The sequence below is a fragment of the Rhea americana genome, unplaced genomic scaffold, assembly GCF_003343005.1.
Source record: "Rhea americana isolate MKP2758 unplaced genomic scaffold, rheAme1 scaffold_102, whole genome shotgun sequence".
Taxonomy (NCBI): domain Eukaryota; kingdom Metazoa; phylum Chordata; class Aves; order Rheiformes; family Rheidae; genus Rhea; species Rhea americana.
This window is the reverse complement of record NW_028185062.1, coordinates 811,239-834,387: the sequence shown is the minus strand read 5'-3', so window position 1 is coordinate 834,387 and position 23,149 is coordinate 811,239. Positions and strand designations below refer to the sequence as shown.

Genomic DNA, 23,149 nt, shown 5'->3' with positions numbered 1-23,149 from the left:
AGATGTCCCTGAAATTCTGTGTCAAAAGTTAATTTCATCTCCAGGAGTAGACTCTGAGATATAAGTTATAGAGGCCAGTCTTACTGTGTTGGGGAGCACTGTGGGACAGTAGCCTATTCCCTTAGGTTTTTAGAGGAGAGGTTAATGATTCTAGAGAAGTGAAATACAACAAAAATATTTCTTGCATTGATAGGGGCCACTACCTTCCCACAAAGTTTAGAGAATGGCTTTGCAGTTGAGACTGCACTTCTTGCAGACTGAGATGACTGGAGGCCTGTTTGCTAGTACAGGTTTAACGTAGTACCACTGACAGCTCAAGAGGGACTGGGAAGATGGTTTCTGAGTGGAAGATGAGCTGCATAATGAAGAGGGAGGGAAGATGGGCTGAAAAGAAGTTACCCAGTTGCTGTTATCTCAAGACTGGCTGAGCTACACGACTCATTCCTCCCTCAGGGGACACAGGTGCGCAGAGCTATTTTTCTTTAATCACTCACATAAATTTAATTTATTCCTTTGCATTAAAATAATTAAATAAAGCTACGCCCTGTATCTTTTTATTGCCAGATAATATCTTTGAAACTTTGGCTTACCATTTTGCTATCAGCTACAAGGTATTTTCCAGAGTGTGCTTAACCAGTTTTTACCATTGTCCTGAAAAGTGTTCTAGGCAGAGAAATCCCTGGTAGTAGTCAATGTTCATGTGAGCATTTGATCATTGTATCCACTAGGAATAATCATTTCCAGGCCTCTCTTAAAGTCCACCTGCCCCACACTAAGATGAAAAGGACTTCCATGCTGTATATCTACTGGCACTGGCCTGACGCTTACCAGGATATTAAGCACAAATTAAAATGGTTTGATGAATATTGATGTGGGTCTGAGGTTGTCCAGTTACTGGTGAGGGGATGATGCTGCCAAATCTGTAGCACATTGGCAAGGAGCAAGAGCAGCTTTTGCCTTTCCTATATCCCCTGAGGGTTTTCTCCTGCTCTTTTTAGGACACGACACTACTTGCCAAGKTGCAGAGGAATACGTGTTTAGGATGGAGGTGTGTGCTTTGGGAACAGGGTTTGTGTGCTTTCCAGGTTAGGAACAATTTTCCTGGGTTCGTTGTGACTTGTCTTCTGATTGTTGAACTTGTCATTTTGGAAAGTGTACTGCTTGCTAGTTGGTGCATCACCCCACACTCAGCTCTTTGTTGCTCTGAGTTGGTTTCTAGCCAAAAACATCAAAGGGGCTYAGTGGCAAAGCTGCACTGTTTCCTCTATGTAAATACTTGACTTGTATAGAGCCCGCCTGCTGTGGAAGCAGTGAAATGGTTTTGTGCTGTATCAAACAGTCTTTACTCAGAAGTCTTCTTATAGGTGAGCGACATTCCTTGGTTAGGTACTGGCAGATCTACCACTTCTGAAACGTCCTTATGTCCTGTTTAGGCAGTTAYCTGAGACTGACTGTTGAGCAATATGAGTATCTTTTGGCATTGAAATCTGCTCCCCACTTGCCACTCTAAGAACCTTCCCTGATGGTTGTTTAGAAACAGATGTATTTTTATTTTGGCCTTTAGAAAAAAGCTTTACAGAACAACCTTAGAGCCACTTGACCTCAGTAAGGAGAGAAAGGGAGAGAACACATTAAACTCTGGAACTCCGCTGTTACAGTATTGATAAGCTGTATAGAAAAGATGACTGCAGTTCAGAACGGAGGACAGAAATTCCTCTTAAACATGTGTTTCCAGAAAGGCAGTGTCACAAGCACATCTATTCCTCCTTTGCATCCAGAATCTCAGGAGATTTGAAAAAGGATTAGCACTGTTAATAACTAGCTCTGTGTAGCTGGGATAGAGCAAGAATTAACTCAGGAGTTTTACTATCTGTATCTGGGAGAATAAAACCTCTACTCTTTGACTGAAAGAGCAAATGCTGGTTGACTTGTTGTATAAAGGCATGCTCAAATAGCCTGGCCTGGCTGTGGGCTTTGCAGGCCCCTTGTATTCTAACTTCTGTCTCTTGCTGTCTTTTGTTTGCAGCTCAAAGACATGTCCTCACGTACATGGAGGATGCAGTGAGCCAGCTGCTGGAGAACAGAGAAGATATTAGTCAGTATGGCATTGCCAGGTTCTTCACTGAATAGTAAGTACATTAGGACACTGTCAATAGGGCCAGCATGAGGGAGGTTTTTGGATACAGGCAGGGTACATGGAGAATGGAGCTGGACACATGCTGATTTTGTTGTGAATGCTGGATTTCACTAGGTTAGCCAAGGGCTGCCTGGGTATGTTTCGGAAATGTGGATGGGTTTCTTACAGTTCAGYTCCTCTCCTGTTACAAACACTCATGTGAAGCAGTCACTTTGGGCAACAGAACTTTCAAAAAGCATAGGGAAGACCAAATTCTGCTCAGTTTAATCAGGCTGTTAGCCAGCATCAAAAGTCGGCACTACATTTGGCTTCAGCAGCACTCTTTTTTCCTTATTCTGAGTATGAATTTGAAGTTTTGTCTCCTTCTATGCTTATTATTCTATTTAATGCTTTAATATGACTCCTCTTTCTCTCTTATAACCTGCATGTGTTCTTCAATAATACACTTATCAATGACTAGCACAGATAACTTATTCCTAATAATTTGGAAAGATGTTTGAGGGAAGAACTCTGTACCAGTCTTCAGTGTTGTTGATGTTGACTCAGCTGGTTGCTGCATGTTTTACTGACTTATKGTCTTGCACAATGTTTAGAACTCTTCCAGGCAACTACATTAAAAGTCTATCGGTARTGAGTGTGCTTGCAGTGGGTATATGTTTCAGTATTTTTTGATGCCCATCTGAAAATCTTTGCATTCCTTCTTTATTTCCTGGTAACTTCTCCTAAGGTAAATCAATGTTCAGAGAATTTCACAACAACCTCTGTGCTACAGCAGAGGAAGAGGATCTTGAAATATGGGATTACCTTTCTTCTTCAGCTGGCTAGGGAAGAGGKTTTTTTTTGTTGTTGTTTTTGTTTTTTTTTCTTTTCTTCCTCTTAATTGTCTATCTAATCTCCAAATGAGATCCAACTTGTTAATTTGAGGGACAGCTGACTGGACAATTTGCATTATATTTTCGTGCCCCATGCACATTTTAAACTAGTAGACAACTGAGGTTTTCACTGCTAAATGAGAAGCTAAAGTAAATACTATAGTAAGACTGAGTGTGGATTCTTTAAGGAAATTTGTTTTGTGACAAGATAACAAGCTAGTCAAGATCAATGTCGTTTTGACCGTGCTGGACAGAGGAGATAAGGTATGGGCCATCTTGCTACACCTGTTCATGTAACGGATCTTTTAAGTAGATGACATTGTAACAGGAAAAGATGGCAGTACTTCTTTTTTGCTCTCAACAAGTAAAGGTACTTTTAACTTTCACTTGGAGTGAATCATCCGCACTACAAAATCTGGAAGATTCAGGCAGTGGCTCACTGAATAAAAACAGTTTTACAAGAAGAATTGAACAGCATATCAAGGTTGTTTTGTTTTACTATTAATTTTTTTTCTGTAGCTCAATGTAACCAGAATGAGTATTTACTTTAAAAGACCTCATAAATCTATTTTAGAAGGCAGCAATATTTGGTACTGCAGGAATTTTATAAGAGGATTTAATTTCTTCTCTATTTGTAAGGTAGTTCAAACTCAAAGTGCATTCTCTCTCTGTAGACACCTGAAGGAAAAAAAAAAAAAACATTGTATCAGGAATGAAACATTGATTATACAAATCAATGAGCAGTATACTTCCATGTTCTGTACAAGTTGTGGTGGTGGTAGTCACTGCTGATTGAGAGTTGTGGAGAGTTAATCACTGACTGTTGGCACTGGGGTCAAATAAAGGTACAGCCGGTGCACTTGATGTAGTTGGGAATCATGATATTCCATCTGATGTAGGTGGCTTTCCATGGAAAGTAATTCTAAAATTAATCAACTGAAAAATCCTCGGTTAACTAGAGCTCAAGAAAGATAAAGAGGGTGACTATAATGACCTCCATCCACCCACCAGATTTGCTTGCCAGAACTGAAGGCAAAGTAGCTCTGAAATACCCAGTTAAAATTGTCATTCAGGCATCTCTCCAGATCAGATTCGGTTTGCACCTGCTTTCAAGCTAATACCTCAGGGCCTTTTCTAAACTGATCATACATACTTTAAAAATTAAATGGTGAACAAAGGAAGTCTTCCACACTTTTTGAAACTGCTGACAATACTTCTCTACAGTATTTCTTCATCATGACCTGACTATCACCCTCTTTTCTCCTTCTATTTCTCTTCTGTCTTTGACAGAATAATTCCTAATCATTATAACAAAAAAGTCGATATTTATTATTATAAATATGAAATCACCATAAAACACTGCTCACTTCATTGCACTTAGACACTGGTGATCATGTTTTTCCTAGTTATTTCCAAATGAAGATGCGAATTTCCATAGTAGCATTGCATTCATAATGACTGCTCCATGGAGCTTCTGATTTCTTGAAAGACAGGAAAATACTCAGTGTTTGTCTTCTCTGTAACAATGCAGAACTTGTCACCAGTCTTTTTTTTTTTCCTTTTTCTTTTTCNTTGGTGTGGTATGGCTGGATTTTGGCAGATCAAACAGTGTCCCTGTACCAAAGCACAGATAGACTTAGTAATTTTGAGAGCTATGAAACTCTTAACATATGAAATGTGGGAGTCTCTCTTCAAAGTGGAGAATAAATGATCAGAAATTTGGATGTAGATATAATCATAACAGGAAGTTTCCTGTTATGAAAATGCCATCTCTTCTGGCTCCTAGACTTATCTGTGAGCTCTCACTGCCCTGTGGAATTCTATTCATCCTCCCAGCTGTCAGCATTTGCTCAGGCTGTGTTGGAGGCTATACTTGTGCTCTGCCAAGCAAATCAGCTTGATCTTGATTTTTAGTTTTAGTCTCAGTATCTTGGAATTCAAAGATAACTTGTGAGATTCCAAAAGGATTGTGTGTATTCTCCTAGTATTTTCCTTGTTGCAGGTTATTCTAGGTGAGAGGATTGGCATGTGCTCATTTTGAAGTATGCTGGACTGATTTAAGATGAAGGAACTTGGTATTAGGGTGTCCTGTTTTTCACATTGTGCTTTCTCTACTTGTGTTCACTTAGGGAATTAGAGACCAAGCTCAGGGTTTAAAAAGCTGTCAGGTGGGCCCAAACAAGTGATCTTTTTTTTTAAAAAAAAGATGTACATGGGATAAGACACTGATTTCTGTAACTTTACAGAAAAGAATCAAGTTACTGTGTCAAGATATTCTCCACACACTTTTCAGGGTATGCTTTTTGGTAGAGCGGTATTCTGTGGACGAGTCCTGAACTCATCAGTGAAGAGCAGTTGTATTCTTTCCATCAACGATCACAATGTCCCACCTCACCGTAAGTCACTTCACATCCTTATGACAGATGTAGTGACTATTTTATGGATAGTTATTATTAAGAAAATAAACAGTTTATGTTGGGTTTGATCTTTATTTTAGTAAGATATCAAAGTTGGAACTATATGATCRTGTGGCTGTGTACAGATCAAGCAGTAAGTGTTTTGTAGGCAGTGTCTGGCTTCTAGTTTGACAAATTAAATTGGGTTTGTATTCCACTGTCATCCACAGCATAGTGCTGGAATTGCTGATTGTAGAAGGCTAAGCTTCATCTCTACAGCTCTCTTTCCAGAATATTTTGTAGTCTTTGAGAATACTTTTTCTCCCTCTTTATTCCATTGTTAATTTTTCCCATGTGGGAAAGCAGATGTCCACATCTGCTTTCAATCTTGAGAGTTCCTTGAGGCTCCCCTCATCTGACTCACTCCTGACTCTTACAGGAATAGGGCTCAGTCACCCTTCTGCCAATTAATCCACATCTTTTAGCTAAAAGAGTAAAATTATGCCTCTCTTAGGACTAGTCTTGATTTTACAGATTTGCTGAAATGCTACTGGTATTTGTTCATTATAAATCCCAGAAACCTCTGAACTGCTTTGGAGTCTCCATGAAATGCAGAGTCTTTCTTGAAAGCCTCCATATAATTACAGACTAATGCTGCTTTACTTCTTCCAGCCTGACTTCTGTGCCAGTACATCTTAAAGGGACATGTTCCTCCTATATATTATTTATCATCCTGTTTTCTTGATCTTTCCTGCACTGAAGAAAAACAGGGCCCCCATGCTAATGCATCTGATCACACAGAGGGAAAGTGCATAGTATCCTACTTTGTATTTTCTGGGATCTTAAAGGGAGGCTGTGTGTTTATTTCACTTCAGCTAGAAGAAGCAGCAAAACTATTTTTTTTTTGATCAAGACACTTCCTATTAGTAATTTCTGCTTTTCTTCTGTGCTAATCCTTTGCTTGAAACTTTCTCTCCCAGCTAGCAGGTGAACACTCTATTCTGTTCAAGAGTCTTTGAAAGGCTCAGAGGTATTAACCAGTGATGGCTTACTTTTGACAGGGAACTCTTCTCTCTATCACTTTTAAAGTCTGTTTGATAAAGGAAGTACAAGTGAACTGGAGACACAGAAGAAAGGATTTTCTTGTATGGTCTTTTCTCAAGACACTTGGTTTTTCTTCATTTCTGATGAAATGTCTCGCTGTCCACTTGCCAGCTGGAGCATGATTGAGAAAGACTTGCCTCCTGCTGTTAGCTTGCAGAGGCATTGCTACTTCCACTGGGCTCTGCAAATTGATGTTTGTGATTCTCCTTTTTTGTAAAGGATGTTTCAGCTGGATTTAACTTGAGGTGCCTCTGCTGGATCTTGTGTGCACTGATGTGTTGTCTGATGGCAGTCTTGATAATACTCAGCAGAAGGTGTCTGTGATGTGTGTGTTTGTTTTGGGGCAGGGGGCTGGATGCTGCTTTTAGATCTGTTATGTGATTGGCAGAGACTTTCAGGAGCATAGGGCAGCACATGGAAATTCCAAGTCTGCTCTGCAGTACAGCACTGTTTTGCACAAAGGAATATTTTCTTTGTTCTAAGTAACAAGACTGACAGTGCTCTATAGATACTATAATGGTAAGAAATATTAACTTACGGTACAAGGAAGTCATTCGTTTTCTCCTACTCCCTGGATTAGCTGGAACAATTTGTTCAACTCAGTCCTTAGGGACAAAAATAATATCCCAACATCCTAGATGCACTATAATACTTCAAAGGGAAAAGCACATATGAATCAAATGACCTGCAATAAGAGTAAAGATGTACACTACAGAAGGGTTTCCTAAAGGTTTTTTTGCAGGATAGAGATAGTCATCTCAGTTGCCTAATTAATCTTCCTGTCTTGTTGATCTGTTACACCTTCTTTAGGTCTTTCACTGTTTTCCTTCTTCTCATGTCAAACTGAAACTCTTTATCTTCTCTTCTAAATTCCTCACAGTTCTGCCTTACTGTACCTTTCTGCTGCTTTCTTTAGTACTTTTCTCTTGGTTTCCTTTGGCAATAGTGGTGATACCAGCTATGTTAACAGAAAAAACTTTCAGCTTGTTTACATGACATTACCTAAAAAATCTGTAGAGAAAACAGTATCTTCCTCTTTAAGATTGTCTTTAAGACTCCTCCTTTTTTTTTACTGCCTCCTTTTTTATTTTCCTCGTCTTTCTATATATGTAGACCTTATCATCGTCTTGCTGTCATCTGTGCTGCATCTTTCACCTTTTCAGAATTACTTGTTCTATCTTGTTTGCAAGGATAGTGTAAGGTCTTCAAGGCAGATTGAACTGTTTTGAATGTACTTTACAGCATCTAGCACTGTAGAACATTGTATCTGTGCTTGGTACAATTGCAGCATAAACAGCAAAAATAGTGAGAGGGTGCTTAGGGCTTTGACTGGCCCTACCAGATTCTCTTTCTGAGGGATGAAACCTGACAGTGGCATCATTTGAATTTCTCAGTAAGACTGGATTAGAAAAAAACAAGAACAAAAAAAACTTACTCTTTTTTTTTTTTTTTTTTTGTGGGAAGGGGGAATGCAGGTATCTCTGAGAAGGAAAAAAATCAAATTCTTAGAGCAAATGTTCATATATTCACTAATATAATCTTCTGAGTGATTGCAAAGCCAGTATTCCCTGTGTTCCTCAGAAACTCCTGAGACTCCTGCATCTCTTCTGCTCTGGTGAAGAAATGACAAAGTTATCACACTCAATGCAAGACTGCAATAAGCCATATGACAGGTGTGAAGTTGCTGCTGTCAATGACATAGCTGTGAAAAAGCCCTTTTGGCTGAAAATCTCAGTTGGGATAATGTGCTGCTGATTCTTGACAGGCTCTTACTTGGGATTCCCTGCTCCCTAGGGCACTGCATTAAGAGTGCCGTCTGCCTCTCCTTCACTCTTCAGTTATCAGTGGAAAGAGAATGAATATATGCACTGAGACACAGCATTCACGCCACGATCTCTGAGGAGTAGAAGATTTTGCAGCTAATATATGAGARAGCCATTTCCAAAGTCTGTTTCCACAGAACAGATGGATTTTTCAGTACTGCATTTGGTGAGAAATCTTTCTGGGGAACCTATTAATAGTTGCATATTTCTACCCTTACAAATATGTGGGTAATAGAGGCAAAGCCTTTCTCTTAAAGTCGATTATTACCTTCCAGTCTTGCCTCTGYAGAGATTTTTAAGAATGGAGAAAATCCCTTTTCCTTGTAATTATAACTCTAACACATATTAGAAATGGGTTTTCAATAAACTCTGCCTACTGTATGTGGGCTGTACATTTGGTATGAAGATCTGTGGAAGATTTGGGGATCTGGATAACTTGGTTCACTTTGTGATTAAAATTATGTGAATTTTATCCAGAGCCTATAGATCTGCTATCTAAACTGAGATGCTTTTGTTATAGAATTGCTTGACAGCAAAAACAGCATTGCTATCTTCATCTGACAGACAGAGTATATGAATTCCTGATTTTCCCAGAGTTGTTTCGTTGTAACAAATATTGCAACAAGTCCTAGCCTGACAAATATGCTGATCAGGATGACTGCTGTTGAGTAAACAACTGGAAAAAATGCATATATTAATGGGAATAACACAGTGATTCCCATTGTAGATTGTACATGTTGCTGATACTTTGAATAACATTTCTTTCCTACATATTCAAAATCTCACAGGTGAGTGCACCCTTGCATGAATCCAAACCCTCAGAATGAAATGCATGGTAAAAAGAAAAAATAAAAAAGATATTTAATAAGCAGAATAAACTCATCAAGTTTTTAGCTGAAGGAGAGCATTTGCAGTAGAACTGAACATGGAAGAAAGCATTTACCGTTGATGCTGCATGCTCTAATATGCTCCACTCAGAAAACTTAAAATATCATTTTGGTGAGAGAAAAATCTGGACAACTTGTTATAACATATGAATGTTTGCACTTGATATCAGCACTTTATGAGGACAGTTGTCTGTGGATAACTCTTCAGTTCCAGGTACACTGACTTAAGCTACACTATCTCCTTGTTATTTGAAGAYAGGCAATCACAACTGTTGTGTGCAGCGTAGTCATACTATGATGTTTCTAACACATATTTGCTCATGTGCCAGTGCAGTCCTCCTGCTTCTTTCCTATTCCTTCACATCATAGAAATTAAATGTTTGTGGTCTGTGTCAGAATAAGTGCAAACAGAAATGAACTGACTACCTTATAGGAAATCTTGTAAGCGGGAATACAGATATATCCAACTATGTACAACATTGAATGTTGAAAGGCAACACATCTGCCCTGAAGTTGAGTTTCCCTTAATGGTTGTTAAAGTCAGTTGCATATAGACAGTGTTGATAGCTAATAAAACTGCAAAACAGATGTTTGAAATGTTCCAAGGACTAGAAACCTGGCAAATGGTATAAGTGTTTTGACTATATGTATCTCAGTTAAGAGTATTTGTGGTGTTTCTGTGGGCTGGGGTTGAATGTACTATCCCCTCRCTAGGTTTGCTTTGTAACTATAGTATAACTCTAGATATGCTTCCAATTTTTTATTGCTTTCCCTCATAGTTGTTAAAGTGTTACTAGTAGAAACTTGGATATGTATACATGATCTCAGGTGGGAGTTAAAACAGACTTTTTAGACGTTCTTATTTCAAGAATAAATTAACATCTTTGAAATGTATCTGTATAATTTAGGGAGAGGGAAAAGGACAAAATCTTACAGTTTGTTGAAAATTGATTACAATTAGAGAAGTAATTTTTCTTGGTATGTGCTATCTGTGATACAGTTTTTCTGCTCTGTAGTCCACCCTCSCTGTCTGCCTTTGGCAGTACAACAGAACAAATATGCAAGTCATTGCCTTTCCTAAAAACATCTTTAAGAAGCCTCTTATATGTATGCTTTTTGTGGTTATTTTACGATAACTTACTTCACCAGCTGGGTATTTCATAGATGACCATCGTGTCTCCTATGGGATGCTGCAGGGTCTTTTGTTTCGTTTTATCCTCTCCAACTGTCTTACCGGCTTTTAGTATCTGTGGTATTTGGCAGTTACTTCCCTTTCCGTCATCACAAATCTCTGCTGTGCTGGAGTTTGTAGTGTTGCARAAGTGAAAGTCAGAACTGGTGAACTGCGGCTATCTTACATTGTCCCTCTTCCACTGAGGGGAGATCTGGAGTAGAGCTTGCCATAATGCAAAACAAAGGTGTTTGATGCTTATATCACTGTTTGACAAGCATCCTTCCCCATCATTCTGGAAAAGCACTTATCTGGGCTTGCTGAGTCACTCTATGTTGGAATGCATAGGTAAAAATCAAAAAAGTAAATAGTGACATACCCATAACAGCTGTAGCTGCACTATTTATGGTCTTTTGCCTGAAATCTGTGACATGTATATAAAACAGAAATATCTTTTCGTGCTTGGTCACATACTATAATGATTTGATTTCGTGCAGCTTCTATATATATTCTGAAGACAACTGTTTTAGTAATGTGACAGTAGCACCCTGAATTTGGTAAAAATACACTAGCAAATAACAACAGGAAAAAACATAGTCATGTAGGAGACTTGATAGGCGCTGGCATTCTTTTCTTATTGTATATTTTTAAAAGAWTTTAAAAGCATAGTTTTACCCTTTTTTAGAAGAGAAATTTTTGGAATATACTATTTCCTCTCTAAGACAGTTATCAGTGTCTCCAGCTAGAAGAGAACTGCTGTTGAATACATGATAGCTTCAGCATTTCGCTACACCTTTCTTTGTATCATTAACTTATTAACTCCTTTGATTTATTGCTAGTTTTAATGAAGTATTTGGGGTGCTATAGAGACCTGAGTCTAGTTTATTGTATGCATACAGCAGATCAATTTTAGGAGAGTGCTTGGCTTTTTTTTTTTCCTATTTATTTAAATTAATAAGATTGTATATTAGATTGTAATAACAGTGTATGTTTGAGAAACAGTTCACTTTTCCCAGAATGATCTTTAAGAAAAGATGGAACAGCATTGAGGTTTCATTGGTTTTGTGGTGTTGGAAAGAGTTCTGTATTCATTCTTTGACTGTAAAATATTGTGGTGTCACAGCAAATCTTGAGGAGCGTTTCTAATTACCTCGCTAAGAATACATGCATTCCGATGTGGACATAGCCAAAAAATGTAGAATTACTCCTAAACTTGGATATACAAAGCTGTAAAAATCAGCAAATGCCTGCAGCAATGGGATATGATTAGATCCCATGTGGGATCTCTTATCCTTTATGGGATAAAATCCCCAAACTGTCTCTGCATCCCCATGAACAGTCAACGACTGAAATGTCCTGTCTTTCTGGCTTGCCTGAAAATGAGATCTTTTAATTTAATTTCTTTGGCTTTACGTCTCCCTCCTATACCCCAGTTTCTAGGAACTAGATAGCCTCCGAAGTACCTATGCTATGTAGTATTGAAACCATACTGATTACAGAATATATTGGCCTCAGAGTCCTGCAATAATCTTATGACTTCCAAAATTAATCCTATTTCGTATCTTCAAATTAATTGGACAAATTGTACCTGGCCAACAATAGTATCACCAAGCAGTTGTGGTGGCCATAAAGTGGTTTAAGTAAGTAATCTCTAAATGCAGAGTTAGCACTAACCTCAAATGATGAAGCTTCGTTTTTATTAAGGAATTTTGGCAGTGTTCCCTTGTTACCACGRTGGAAGTACTGGAAGCTGCTCAATCTTTGATGTGCTACAGTTCTTGGTAGGGTAACTGAACAGGTGAGAAAATACTGGCTGTACTTTTTGTTTGCTTGTTTTCTTGTGAAATTCTCCCCTGTAAGCAAAGATCAAGAAGAGCACACAGAGGAGCTAGATGCATGGCAGAACCATTCAGTATTGAATCCTTGAATCCCTTTGGAGTGGTCATTAACTAATATTTCAGTAGTGCTTGGATCCTCAGAGTCATTATGTGATTGTACTACTGCCTTTTAAACTAAATAAGAAGCGGCTAATTTATAAACCAGGGGACTGTCTTACAATAAGAGGTATCGGCAACTGCATTCAAGATGGAGTACCCAGGGCCTTGCAAAATGTTATACCCTGCCCTCACCTTTCTGAGAAGGCAGCTTGCCTCTATTCAGCATTACACTTTGATTCCAACAGTAAAAGATGGGTAAGTGAAGGTTTTTTGTCATTTTCAGATTAAAGCTCCTCTTTCAATGGACATTGACATTTTGGTGTCATGGCAATGCAATTCTGTAGCTACTTCCAGAGTTGTTGGAGAAGACCAGAGAAAAGCCAAATGCTACTTTGTTGCTTGTATTTTTAATAGTGTATTTCTCCCTGCTCTCCCACCACCTCTCCAGGGTTCACAGTACAGTTTCTTTAGTATCTTGCAGCTGGTGAGCGAATTCCACATTGTGACAGGGAGAGCAAAAAAATCTCCATTCGTTAATAAAGAAAGGCAAAGAATGGAGATCATGGCAATGTGTTAATGGTGCTTGTTAAGGACTTGAATGTCCAATGCCCTCAGCATACTGAAGGTTATAGAGCAGCACAATAAGGGAATTTCCTTCTTCTTCCCCAATGTCCAGTTGTACCGATAGTTTGAACAAATACTAAATACTTTACTGAAGAATTAGCAGCTTCCTTTATATGTAGCATAATGACAGATTTGTATTAGGTTTGGAAAAAAATATATAAGGGTTTGTGAGGGAGGCTGGGAAGCAACTTGCAGTGATCGCCATATACGCAGTTACAGTCATCTTCCTGCAGCCATCTCTGTGGCGAGCCATTCACTGTGATGTTTGGGTTTTGTTTTGTTTTTAAACTAAGAACTAAATCTCTGTTAATATCAGCAAGACCTTTCTAGACTCACTGAAACACCATGTAGTCTGACGGAGCACCTGACCAGACTGAAAGAGCTAGTCCTTGGTGATTGATGCTTATCTCTGAAGGCCTCTTTACTTTTCTCTTAAGCACCTTTGAGGGTTTCTGCACGGCTATTTGCCGTCTTCTATTGTACACCCTTCCCATCTTCCTGAATACTAGATTTCCCAGCCCATAACTCTAAGAAGCTGCTTTATTTCAGAGTAGAAAGAGACTCAATATGTGGCCTATTATATCCATATCAGCTTGCTTACTCTTTTCAAACAGCTATTGTGTTTTAATAGGGCCCTGCCTGGCAGGGGGAGTCCTTAATTCCTGCTATATAAGAATGGCCAGCTTGAGTTACAGCAAATGGCAGTATGCTGTTCTGATCAAAAGGGCTCTGTTTTTAGAGGTTTTTCCCCTCCCCCCTCCTTTTTTTTTAATCCTAGGCTAATAATTCAACACAGTAAGGTCATTTTAGCCTTTGATTTGAAAGCTCAAGGTGTTAAATTACTGACCTAGCATAGGAAAAATCAAGGGAGGGGAACTCTCAGAAAGATAAAGGGATTCAGGGTAATAAAGAGCGAGCACAGCAACTCTTTTAATCCTTTCCTTCTCCAGAGTTCGTAGCCTGGCCTCAGAGGGTTTGACTTGCTACAAAGCAACAGAAGGAAGCGGGTTCAGTGCCTTCTCTGAGCTGTGTCACAGGTGCTGTTGTTCATTTCCTTTCAAACAGTGCTTGGGATAATCTCTCCACCACCTGTATTAACTCTGCCATGAATACAGAGGTTCCTGAGCCTACACCAAGAAGCCTGCAAATAAATCATGAGCATTTGTGTCACTCCTTTCCCTCTTTCCCACACCCTTCAGCTGAAATAATCTTGAGTGGGTGAGACAGACAGACTATCTTAAAAATCCAGTCCCTATCTTTGTAGTATTATATCATCCAGTCTTGCTAAAATGTTAAGAGTGTTAATGATTTCCTATCTGCCCAGTTGTTAAAAAGGGATTTCTGCTTAAAGCCAGTCATCAGGAATTACTTTCAGCATCTGTTTCATCTTAACACTGCTAACACTTTTCAGTGGAAGCACCTAAAAAGCACTGTTAATTTCATTAGAAGAAAATGCTTTTCCTGAGGCTGACTTTTTTGTCCCCAAAGTTAATAGTAGTGGAATTTTAAAAAACATTTGATAGTTCAGTTTCGTTTTCTTTCAGTTTTTGAGGAGTGCTAATGTTCCCACAGCTGCCTTCCAAGAGTGCTAACTAAGGAAACAGTCCAACAATTGGTCTGAATATTGCAGGTAGTCTAGTATACTTTTACAAATAGATGAAGAGTAGTGACCTTAAATTAAACTACACTCTTGTGGCAGTGACTTATTCATCATGGAAAGAAATGAAACTGGGATTTTTTTTTTCTCAATGGGGCATACAGTTTTAACAGTATTCTCTCTCCGTCTTAACCTGCTGTTGCAAGCAAAGTAAACCTTGCTGTGCTATTTTAGCACATACATAGCCTTAGGGTAAGTATGATTGTTCTCTGGAGAATGCTTTGTGTGTGGATGAGTTATTTAGCAACAGAAATTGCCTGAGTTTTAAAGCCTTTTGAATTCTAGTATTTTTTATTGCTAGAGCAAGTTCTTTGTTATCCATTGCACTGTAGCTGCTATGGTAGTATAGTCACTAATCCTAATACTCCTGATTATCCCCACTTACCATGCTTTGGTTCACATCATGAAGCAGTCTTGGAGCTCGAGACTTGGGTCCCTTTCAGAGGAAACTAAACTGGAAGATGTGTTCCAACTGCAAATGAGCATTCAATCCATGGGACCAGAATAGAGCGTATCCCAAGTATGTTTCAGGAAGAAACAAATCCATGTAGTGTGAACATCAGGTCCTCAGCCCTGTTTCTCTCTACAGATGTTTCAGTCAGTCTAGAGATAGCTTCTGATGGCAACTTTGTGCTTAAGACTACCTTATTTTCACTTAAGACACACAGTTGTGTTTTAATGACTTAGACTCCTGTGCAACTGAGTGTAAAAGTAGTCAGTGATGTAAACTTTCAGAGAAGTGAGTTTTTCTTCATCATACTCTCAGTGAAAATGAATGCAATATGCTATAAATTAAGGAATTACAGTCTCTGTTCCTTGCTTTCTGTTTAGTAGAGGAGGGGTCCTGTGAACTCATTCAGCTGTTAGCAGGTGCCACCTTTGGTTACCAATGCAAGGGGGCCAGCAGGGTCCTGGCAAGCTCCTTTATCCTTCGCAAGGACATGGGGTTCTCTCTGCACTGTGCACTGTGTGTATTTGGCTATGCCTGAGTTCAGCAGGCAGAGGCTAACTACTGTAGTGGGTTTCTGTTGGGATGTTACCATAGCATCCTGAGACTTTTACAATCTATTTAGAAGTCCAAAGGTTTGAAAAGAGTGCTTGAAGGTTTCTGAACTCTGGCAAGTTGCCGAAACGTAATTACACAAAAGACAAAGCCTTACTTGAAAGCAACTCTGTTCAGAGAAGCAGCACCTGAGTGCTGGAGTTCCCAGCATAGCGAGTTCTGAGAGCTGGGGCTGTTTTATCAGTCTCCTTCCAAACCTTGTTTCTTCCTTCAGTGTGCACTTGCCATCCTACAGATGTAGAGTGTACTGCAAGACGCATCTTTCTCAGCAGTGGCATCTTAAGAGATCTTTTTTTCCGTGGCTTGGCTGCTATAGGATACTTAAAGAAAAGGAGTGAAAAAGTATACATCTTGGAAATCCCTACTGCAAAGGTCTCTCTAGATCTTCTAGTTGAGCAAGAGCTTTGATTTTTTTTTTTCYCCTCTCCTTTGTCTGGTGGGAAAAGCTGTTTTACTAATGGAGTGTCCAGCTGTGTAACAGTTCTTGCGTGAAATGTTTTTGCAGTGAACTAATGAACATTCAGTTAAATTTCTAATCTCAATTTCAGCAAGGCAAATAAAATCATGTCACCAGTAACTTTTGTTAATGTGCTAATTTGCTTACTCTACTTATTGGTAATGTAGAGGACCAAGATAACCTTTAGTTGTTGTTAGGTCTGCAGTTGAAGGCTTTGAAAGCTGTGAAGTTGTTATAAGCCTTCTTCCAGAAGGATCCTGCAGATAACTACACCAAACACCTAAAAGGGGAGAAGTAGGAATAAAACAAATAAGTAAAAAATTCTTATTTTCCCAACTTATGCCTCCAGGTTCACAACCACCCTTCTAAGTGCTGGAGGATAAAATCAGAGCTTGTTGAGATACCCTAGGTTGTTCATAAGTCTGTTTCCTCCTGAAAATGTGCTGATAACCACCTAGCTTTTCTGAAGATGTGAGTTGTCCAGTGAGAAGGGGGCACATGGAAGGAAGGCTGAACAGTTCTAAGGGAAGAATTTTAGCAGCTGTTAAACTTATTGAGAATGTTTGAGCTAAGTTTGTTGCCTTGCTGTTGATATCTTGGTTACTTAAGCCAAGTCCTCTGGGACTGCAGCTTGTTTTATTTCTGTATTCAAGGGACACTGGAAGAAACATCCGCTCACAAGTATATAAAATCATAACTAATGTGTTGGTCATGTTGGAAAAACTGCAACAGTTTTTGGTTGTTACAATTCCTTTTTTTTTTTTTTTTTCCCAAAAGGTTTGCCTGCAGGCAGTTGTTCCTACTTGCCACATCAACAATAACTTTTCATGTCTGGGCCATTGTTAAGGAAAAAGTGGCCAAGATTTTTGCTGCCATCTACCCATTATAAGAAAGTTTCAAAATATATAGTGAGATATAACTGTTCTTGTCTCTAGTAGTGATCTTTACACTGCCTGAGGATAGATCTGTTGATTTGTTGGTAGGTTGCTGGACAGATCCATCATGCACTGGAAGAAATGGCTGTTTCTTCTGAGCTGTGCATTCACAACTGAAAAAAAAAAATGAATTTATAAAGTAGAATCTCTGAAAAGAGGCGTCTTAACAAGGTTCTGTCTGCTGTGGTTGCAGGATTGAGCTTTTGGAGCAAAATTTGCATTGCAGAGTTAAACAAAATCTTATTGCAAGGATTAGGAATAAAATAAATGTTATACATCTTTTACTCAACTAGCTGACGGCACTTGGCTGTCAGTACATCCAGGTGTGCTGATGTTCTTTTAACTGAGTAAGCAACAACAAATGATATCATACCCTTCTGCCTGCTGGGTTTAGAGCCATCACACGCTGCAAATGCAAGTGGCTTGAGTTCTCACTTATTAGGGCTAAAGGGTAATATAGTTGGGCTGTCTGCTGTGAGTTAATAGTATGTTATATTCATGTCTGGACCTTTCCATTATAGTTGTGCCAGGATCTGCCTTCAGACTTCGTGTATACTCTAGTTGTTCTGAACAGTATAACTTGGTGCATTTAGTTGTATCATTTTGCAGCTAGCTCTCCCCATTTCTTTCTCAGATTGAAACTTCCATGAGTTTTCTTTCTCATTCCCTCTGGGCTCTATACAACTGTGCCCTTGCTTGYTCCTCTTCCTAAACATCTCCCTTGATATGTGACATTTTCCTAAAAGCCGCCGCCTTCTTCTTCTGTACTGTTTTTCTTCATTCATATCTCTCTTTCTTCCATCAGTTTCCATCAGCAAAACAATGAGAACAGGAAAAGAAGAACGTGTTGCAGGCTATGGTTTGGGATGAGAAGATCTGAAATGCCATTTCCAGCTTTGTCATAGCTGTCTAGTGAGTGCTTATGCAAGCCACTGTCTCTCACCTTGTAATACAGTTCCCTCTAAGCAGTGAGCTGCAGCACTTTGTGATGAATACTCTTCATTTACAACCATAATCATGGAAGCCCTTTCCTCTAATTTTGGCACATTTTGGTCAGGCACATGATTTATTTTTTWAAAAAAAATATCTTGGGACAATGGCTATGTCTTGCTCTGGTTTGTACCGTACTGATGCATGTATAAGGCTTCAAAAATATGAAATAATATATTCATCCATAATGTTCACAGAAAGAGTATTCCTAATTCCAAGACTCAAAAATCACAAGTATGACTCAATGGGACCATATGTAATTCTGYTACTTGAGTTGCATTTTCTTCTGATTGGGAGGGCTAGAAATGGTGTTCTGCATTTTAACTCTCAGCACATGAAAAAAAAATCCATCTATTTTCAAGTCTCACAGCCAAGGCATTAAGAAAAAGAAGCAAATATTGAGACTTATCTGAAAAATTTAACTTTCTTTTTATTTTCATTTATTTATATTTGCAAGTGTTGCATGGCTTAATCTTGTTTAACTCTGGTGTGATCCTCTCAAATGATACCCTTTTCTATCATGTGAAGGATAAAAAAGTGATTTAAACTAGTTATAAATCAGGAGATGATTTTAAAATTGCATACCGAGAAGGATCCCAATTGCAACTGGATTTTGTCTGCTGTGGTGGTGCTACCTATGGAGAGGGTCTGCTGTGATAAAAGATAAACTTGGATCTTTTCATTAACTGTCTGCTATGGGAGAGAGTTAAGCTGCTGTCCCAAGTGAATCTCTTTAATGATCTCTCTGGAGTGTTTAAAAGCTTTGTCCCACTTGCAAGATGCAGAGTGAAATGCACAAAATCCAGCTTTGAGGCAATCTTGTCATTGTACCTTTGGTATAAAATGTTTGTATTTGCATTTCTATTGTTCTTGCATGTTGAGCTTGTCTGTGCCCAAAGGAAAGCTTCTTACACTTCAGAGACCTTTTTTTTTAAGTGAAAATAAATGTTTACTATAACAATGAGCATTAGCCTAAAGTGCTGAGAATGTGAATATGAGAAAATTGTACTAAAATACAAGAATGGGAAAATTAAATTGGCTACCCATCATAATGGTCAGCTTTTATTGTTAAGGTGGAACACAGAAATATTACCTTTTCAGTGCTAGAGCAAGTGTCATTTAGTGAAGTGTCAATCTGCTTTTCTTGAAAACTAAAATAGATTTTATACATCCAAAACAGTCCATTTTCAATAACCTAGTAATGAAAATCTTGAAACTTCTGTTAAGGAGGACTTTTTGTTGTTGTGGCTTCAGGGAAAACTGTGGTGAGAATAGCAATGAAATCCAAAATGCACTAAAAAAAAGGACATCTTCTGGTCAGATAAACAAGTCAACTCTTGACCAGTCATTTGCCAATGGATTGGTCTCAAAACTTTTAGTGATTCTTGGACACCCCTTGCTGGGATCCTTCAGAATGAATTGGACTTTTACAAACCCCTAATTCCTGTAATTACGTTCCAATGGGTRGTTTTTGCAAATAGGCTTCTCTCTAGAGAACAGATGAATATAAGCTGTAATAAAGTTTAGAGATTTGGTTTCACAAAATGTTACTGCCAGTGGTTTTTCTTGCAACCATTCCAGCTGGCCCTCGAACACTGACATTGGTTCAGCTTTCTAACATTCTTTTCTTTTGACTTTATCTCCACAGTTTTAACAGTGTTCGTCAAGGAACTCACATTTTGTTCCGTGAATTCAGCTTTGTCCAAGCTACCCCTCATAACAGGGCATCTTTTCTTCGTACCTTTTGGAGATGTTTCCGAACAGTGGGGAAAAATGGAGGTGAGTTTTCCAGAATCTGTTGCTGTCATGTTACCTTGGCACCAAAATTGTTAGCTAGCCTATAAATGCAGTACAAACACTGACATTGCACACCGCCTTCTAATGTGCTATTGTTATTAATAGGGAGACACCATCACAGGAGCTTACAGAATATCTGAAAATGCTCACAGCATAAACTGGCATAGGAGCATCTTGTTGTCAATGCTACTTCCAGTACAGAAAGCATGTCAGGAAGCTACAGTTCAAAGAGCATATTTGTGGGCCTGTACATGGGGACGAAAAGGAAAAAAAAAACATGCTGGAAGGTCAGCAGATGAGATTAATCCCCTCTAGGTCTGCTACCCCCAGAATTTGGGACATGAAGTATGATGGGAACAGGTGCTAAGAACATAGGGCAGCTGAGGTACCAAGTGCTTTGGCTGGGAGCTGTGGAGGAGGTAAAGCATGTAGTGGTGTTTGGCTGCAGGGTGATGGATCCTGGCAACCCAGCTGTGCCAGAGCTAGTCCTGGCATATCTCCTAGATGACATTGCAGGATTCTAATGGCCATGGAAGGAAGAACATTTAAAACTGTGTGGCCTCTTCCCCAACCCCACCCACAAGGAAAAGGCTCCTATGTCAAAGAAGAAAAAACTTGTTTAGCGCAGTACCATTCTGTTTAGCTATTCTTATGCTGCAATCTAATACTGCATGCTAGGTATTGGATAACCAGCCAGAACTCAAAATAAACTCATGTAACTAACTACATGAAACAAAAATTATATTTTGTTTTAGTTTTTATTTAGTGTTCATTCTAAGTAAATATATTGGATGTTGCTCTACAAATGTCAGTTTTAAAGTGTTTTTTATTTGACTGTGAGCCTCATTGTTCCAAGCTATTCAGTCTCATGTTTTGTTGCAGGGAAAGTTATAACCTTTCTTTAAATACAGATAAATCCTGGCCTTCTGGCCAAGCTTTGCAGACTTCTGCTCATGACGAACAGAATTTCCAAAACTGTGAATAGGGYGATGACTTTTTTGACGTTTTCTGTGCTTGCATTATTTTAGATTCTTGRAAATTAGAGCATCCTAGTTAAGCATGACAAAATCTATAACTTGCTACTGAAGTGACTGGATATGTTCTCTGCAAAATCTTATTGTCAGTAAGAGGTACATTATGTTGTTATGTTCTAAATCACTTATTGATTCAGGGCTAATATTTTTGAAACCTCAGGTAAACTGTATTGTACTAATCTAACCAGCATGCAGTGAAGACATGATTTGAGGTGAGATCATAGGAAAGATATCATGTGGCTTCCTAGAACATATTTCTTTGTGACAGTTCAGAAACAACACTGTGAAGTTATCCACCAAAACTACAGCTGTCACTGGTGAATTATGTTGACAAAATTGAGAAGAAGCTGATGGAAAGTACTCACTGCTGCACTTTCAATGTAAATTCTCATTGGGCTTTGTCTTCTCCTATCTAGCATCTCACTTCAGACCTGGATTTGTCACAAAGAGCCAAGAAGTTTTGGCTACATAGTATCTTCCTTCTCTTTTGTTTTTAATGGTTTTGTATGCATATGGAAAAGGTCATGGAAGAAAATACCAAGGTATTTTGAAGGACAAAGAGGAGCATAGGAACAAATGCTCATGTGGATGTTGCTATACYCCTGTTGTGTCCTTAAAATAATTCAGGACACATTTTTCTGACGTTAAAGTCCCTGTCTATGCACTTCTTAGTCTGAGCAAATATAACTATTTACCTGTGTRTTTATAAATTATTTTAAWATAATTTCTTTTTACATTAARTAGAAATGGAAACCCATCACTTTAGAGAACTTGCTGTCAACATTTTCAGCCACTTCGTCCTATTTCTCTTGTTCTCTGGCAGAATCAAAGAATGATTGGGGTTGGAAGGAACCCCTGGAGATCATCCAATGCTTCTGGTCAAGCAGGGTTAGCTAGAGCAGGTAGCCCAGGACTGTGTCCAGTTGGATTTTGGATATCTCCAAGGATGGAGTCTTTACAACCTCTCTGGGTAACCTGTTTCAGTGTTCAGCCACCCTCACAGTAAAGTGTTTTCTTGTTTCAAAGTGGAAAGTTCGAGTGGAAAATGACATGCTAGAACCTTAGTTTATACATTTCAATTTTATTTGCTATGGAATTCTTGTCCCTGGTATCATAYGATGAGCAATAAGTTCCTGCTGGAACTTTTCCTCTACGTTTGGAACTCAGAACATTCAGCGATCTTTCAAGCACTAAACTCAATATAGCAAGAAGAAACTGCTACCAAACCTGTRCAACACAGTGGGTGAAAGATGATCGTTTACAACTCTTGGAAACAGGCTAGACCTATGTTACTTGTCTTGAAACACATTGCTTTTGGATGAACATGGAAAGGACTCAAGCATTACAACAAATGGCAGCAACCAGAAGCAAGATTATTGGTGATCTGAATTACAGAATGAGTGTTCTGATGATAGGAAAACTTAAACAATGTATGAAAACAAAACAAAACAAACAAACAAAYAAAMAAACAGTTGTACAGGCATGCATAGAATCCTAACTACTTAGAGTCAGTTGCTATGGCATTTCATTTTATGACAATACAATTTTGGTAATTTAAACATTGCACGCAAGAGATGCGTTAGAGTCCTGTAGGAAATTCTATTTATGGTTATCCTATACCTTACAGTGGATTGTATGACAAAGAACCTGCTGGTTCTGGAATTAGAAGCAGTATGGCTCCAGTTAACATTGATACATTGGTTTTGAGACCTTAGGTCTCTGCATTTGGTGCATTATGTCATGTAAATGGAGAATTGTTCATGAAACTCACATTTTATTTCAACAGAATTTCTATGCAGAAAAGGAGGAAAATATACCTAGTTTATACCAAGATTCTGCTCTTCTGGTGCAGTTTTCTCTCCAGGTTTTTCTCTGGGCAGGGATTACTCTGTGCTCAAGCCATTTTTCACCTTCCTTCATCAAAAGTATTATGTTCACTGACTTATTCTATGTCCCCCATGCTGTTATCTGTGTTTCTGTGCTTTTTTTTTTTAATTGCTTTGCAAGAAAAGTGTTTGTTACCCTCTCATTTCCTCTGTTTCATTCCAGATTTGAATTTTTGTCTTAAAAATGAGTGCTGACTGTTTCTGAGCTTTCTTAGCTCCCTCCATATGTGGAGAGTATCCCTGACAAATTGTATACATGCCAGCTCTGTGAAGATATAGATCACATAATAAATGAGTACTTACATCAAAACTTGCACCTTGGATGGGCAACGCAAGGGAGAATAAGATTAAATATGTAAGACAATGCAGTTCTTAAGCT

The 23,149-nt window shown here is 38.7% G+C and overlaps 1 protein-coding gene across 1 annotated transcript in view; it reads left to right on the top strand.

Moving 5' to 3' along the window:
- Positions 1 to 23,149, top strand: part of CSTPP1 (centriolar satellite-associated tubulin polyglutamylase complex regulator 1) — an 85,405-nt gene that overhangs the window by 9,105 nt on the left and 53,151 nt on the right. Inside the window, exons 2-3 of the mRNA XM_085306062.1 lie at positions 2,027 to 2,129; positions 19,702 to 19,832. Of these exons, the coding sequence (XP_085162188.1) occupies positions 2,027 to 2,129; positions 19,702 to 19,832 (234 nt within the window). The remainder of the gene's footprint in view (positions 1 to 2,026; positions 2,130 to 19,701; positions 19,833 to 23,149) is intronic.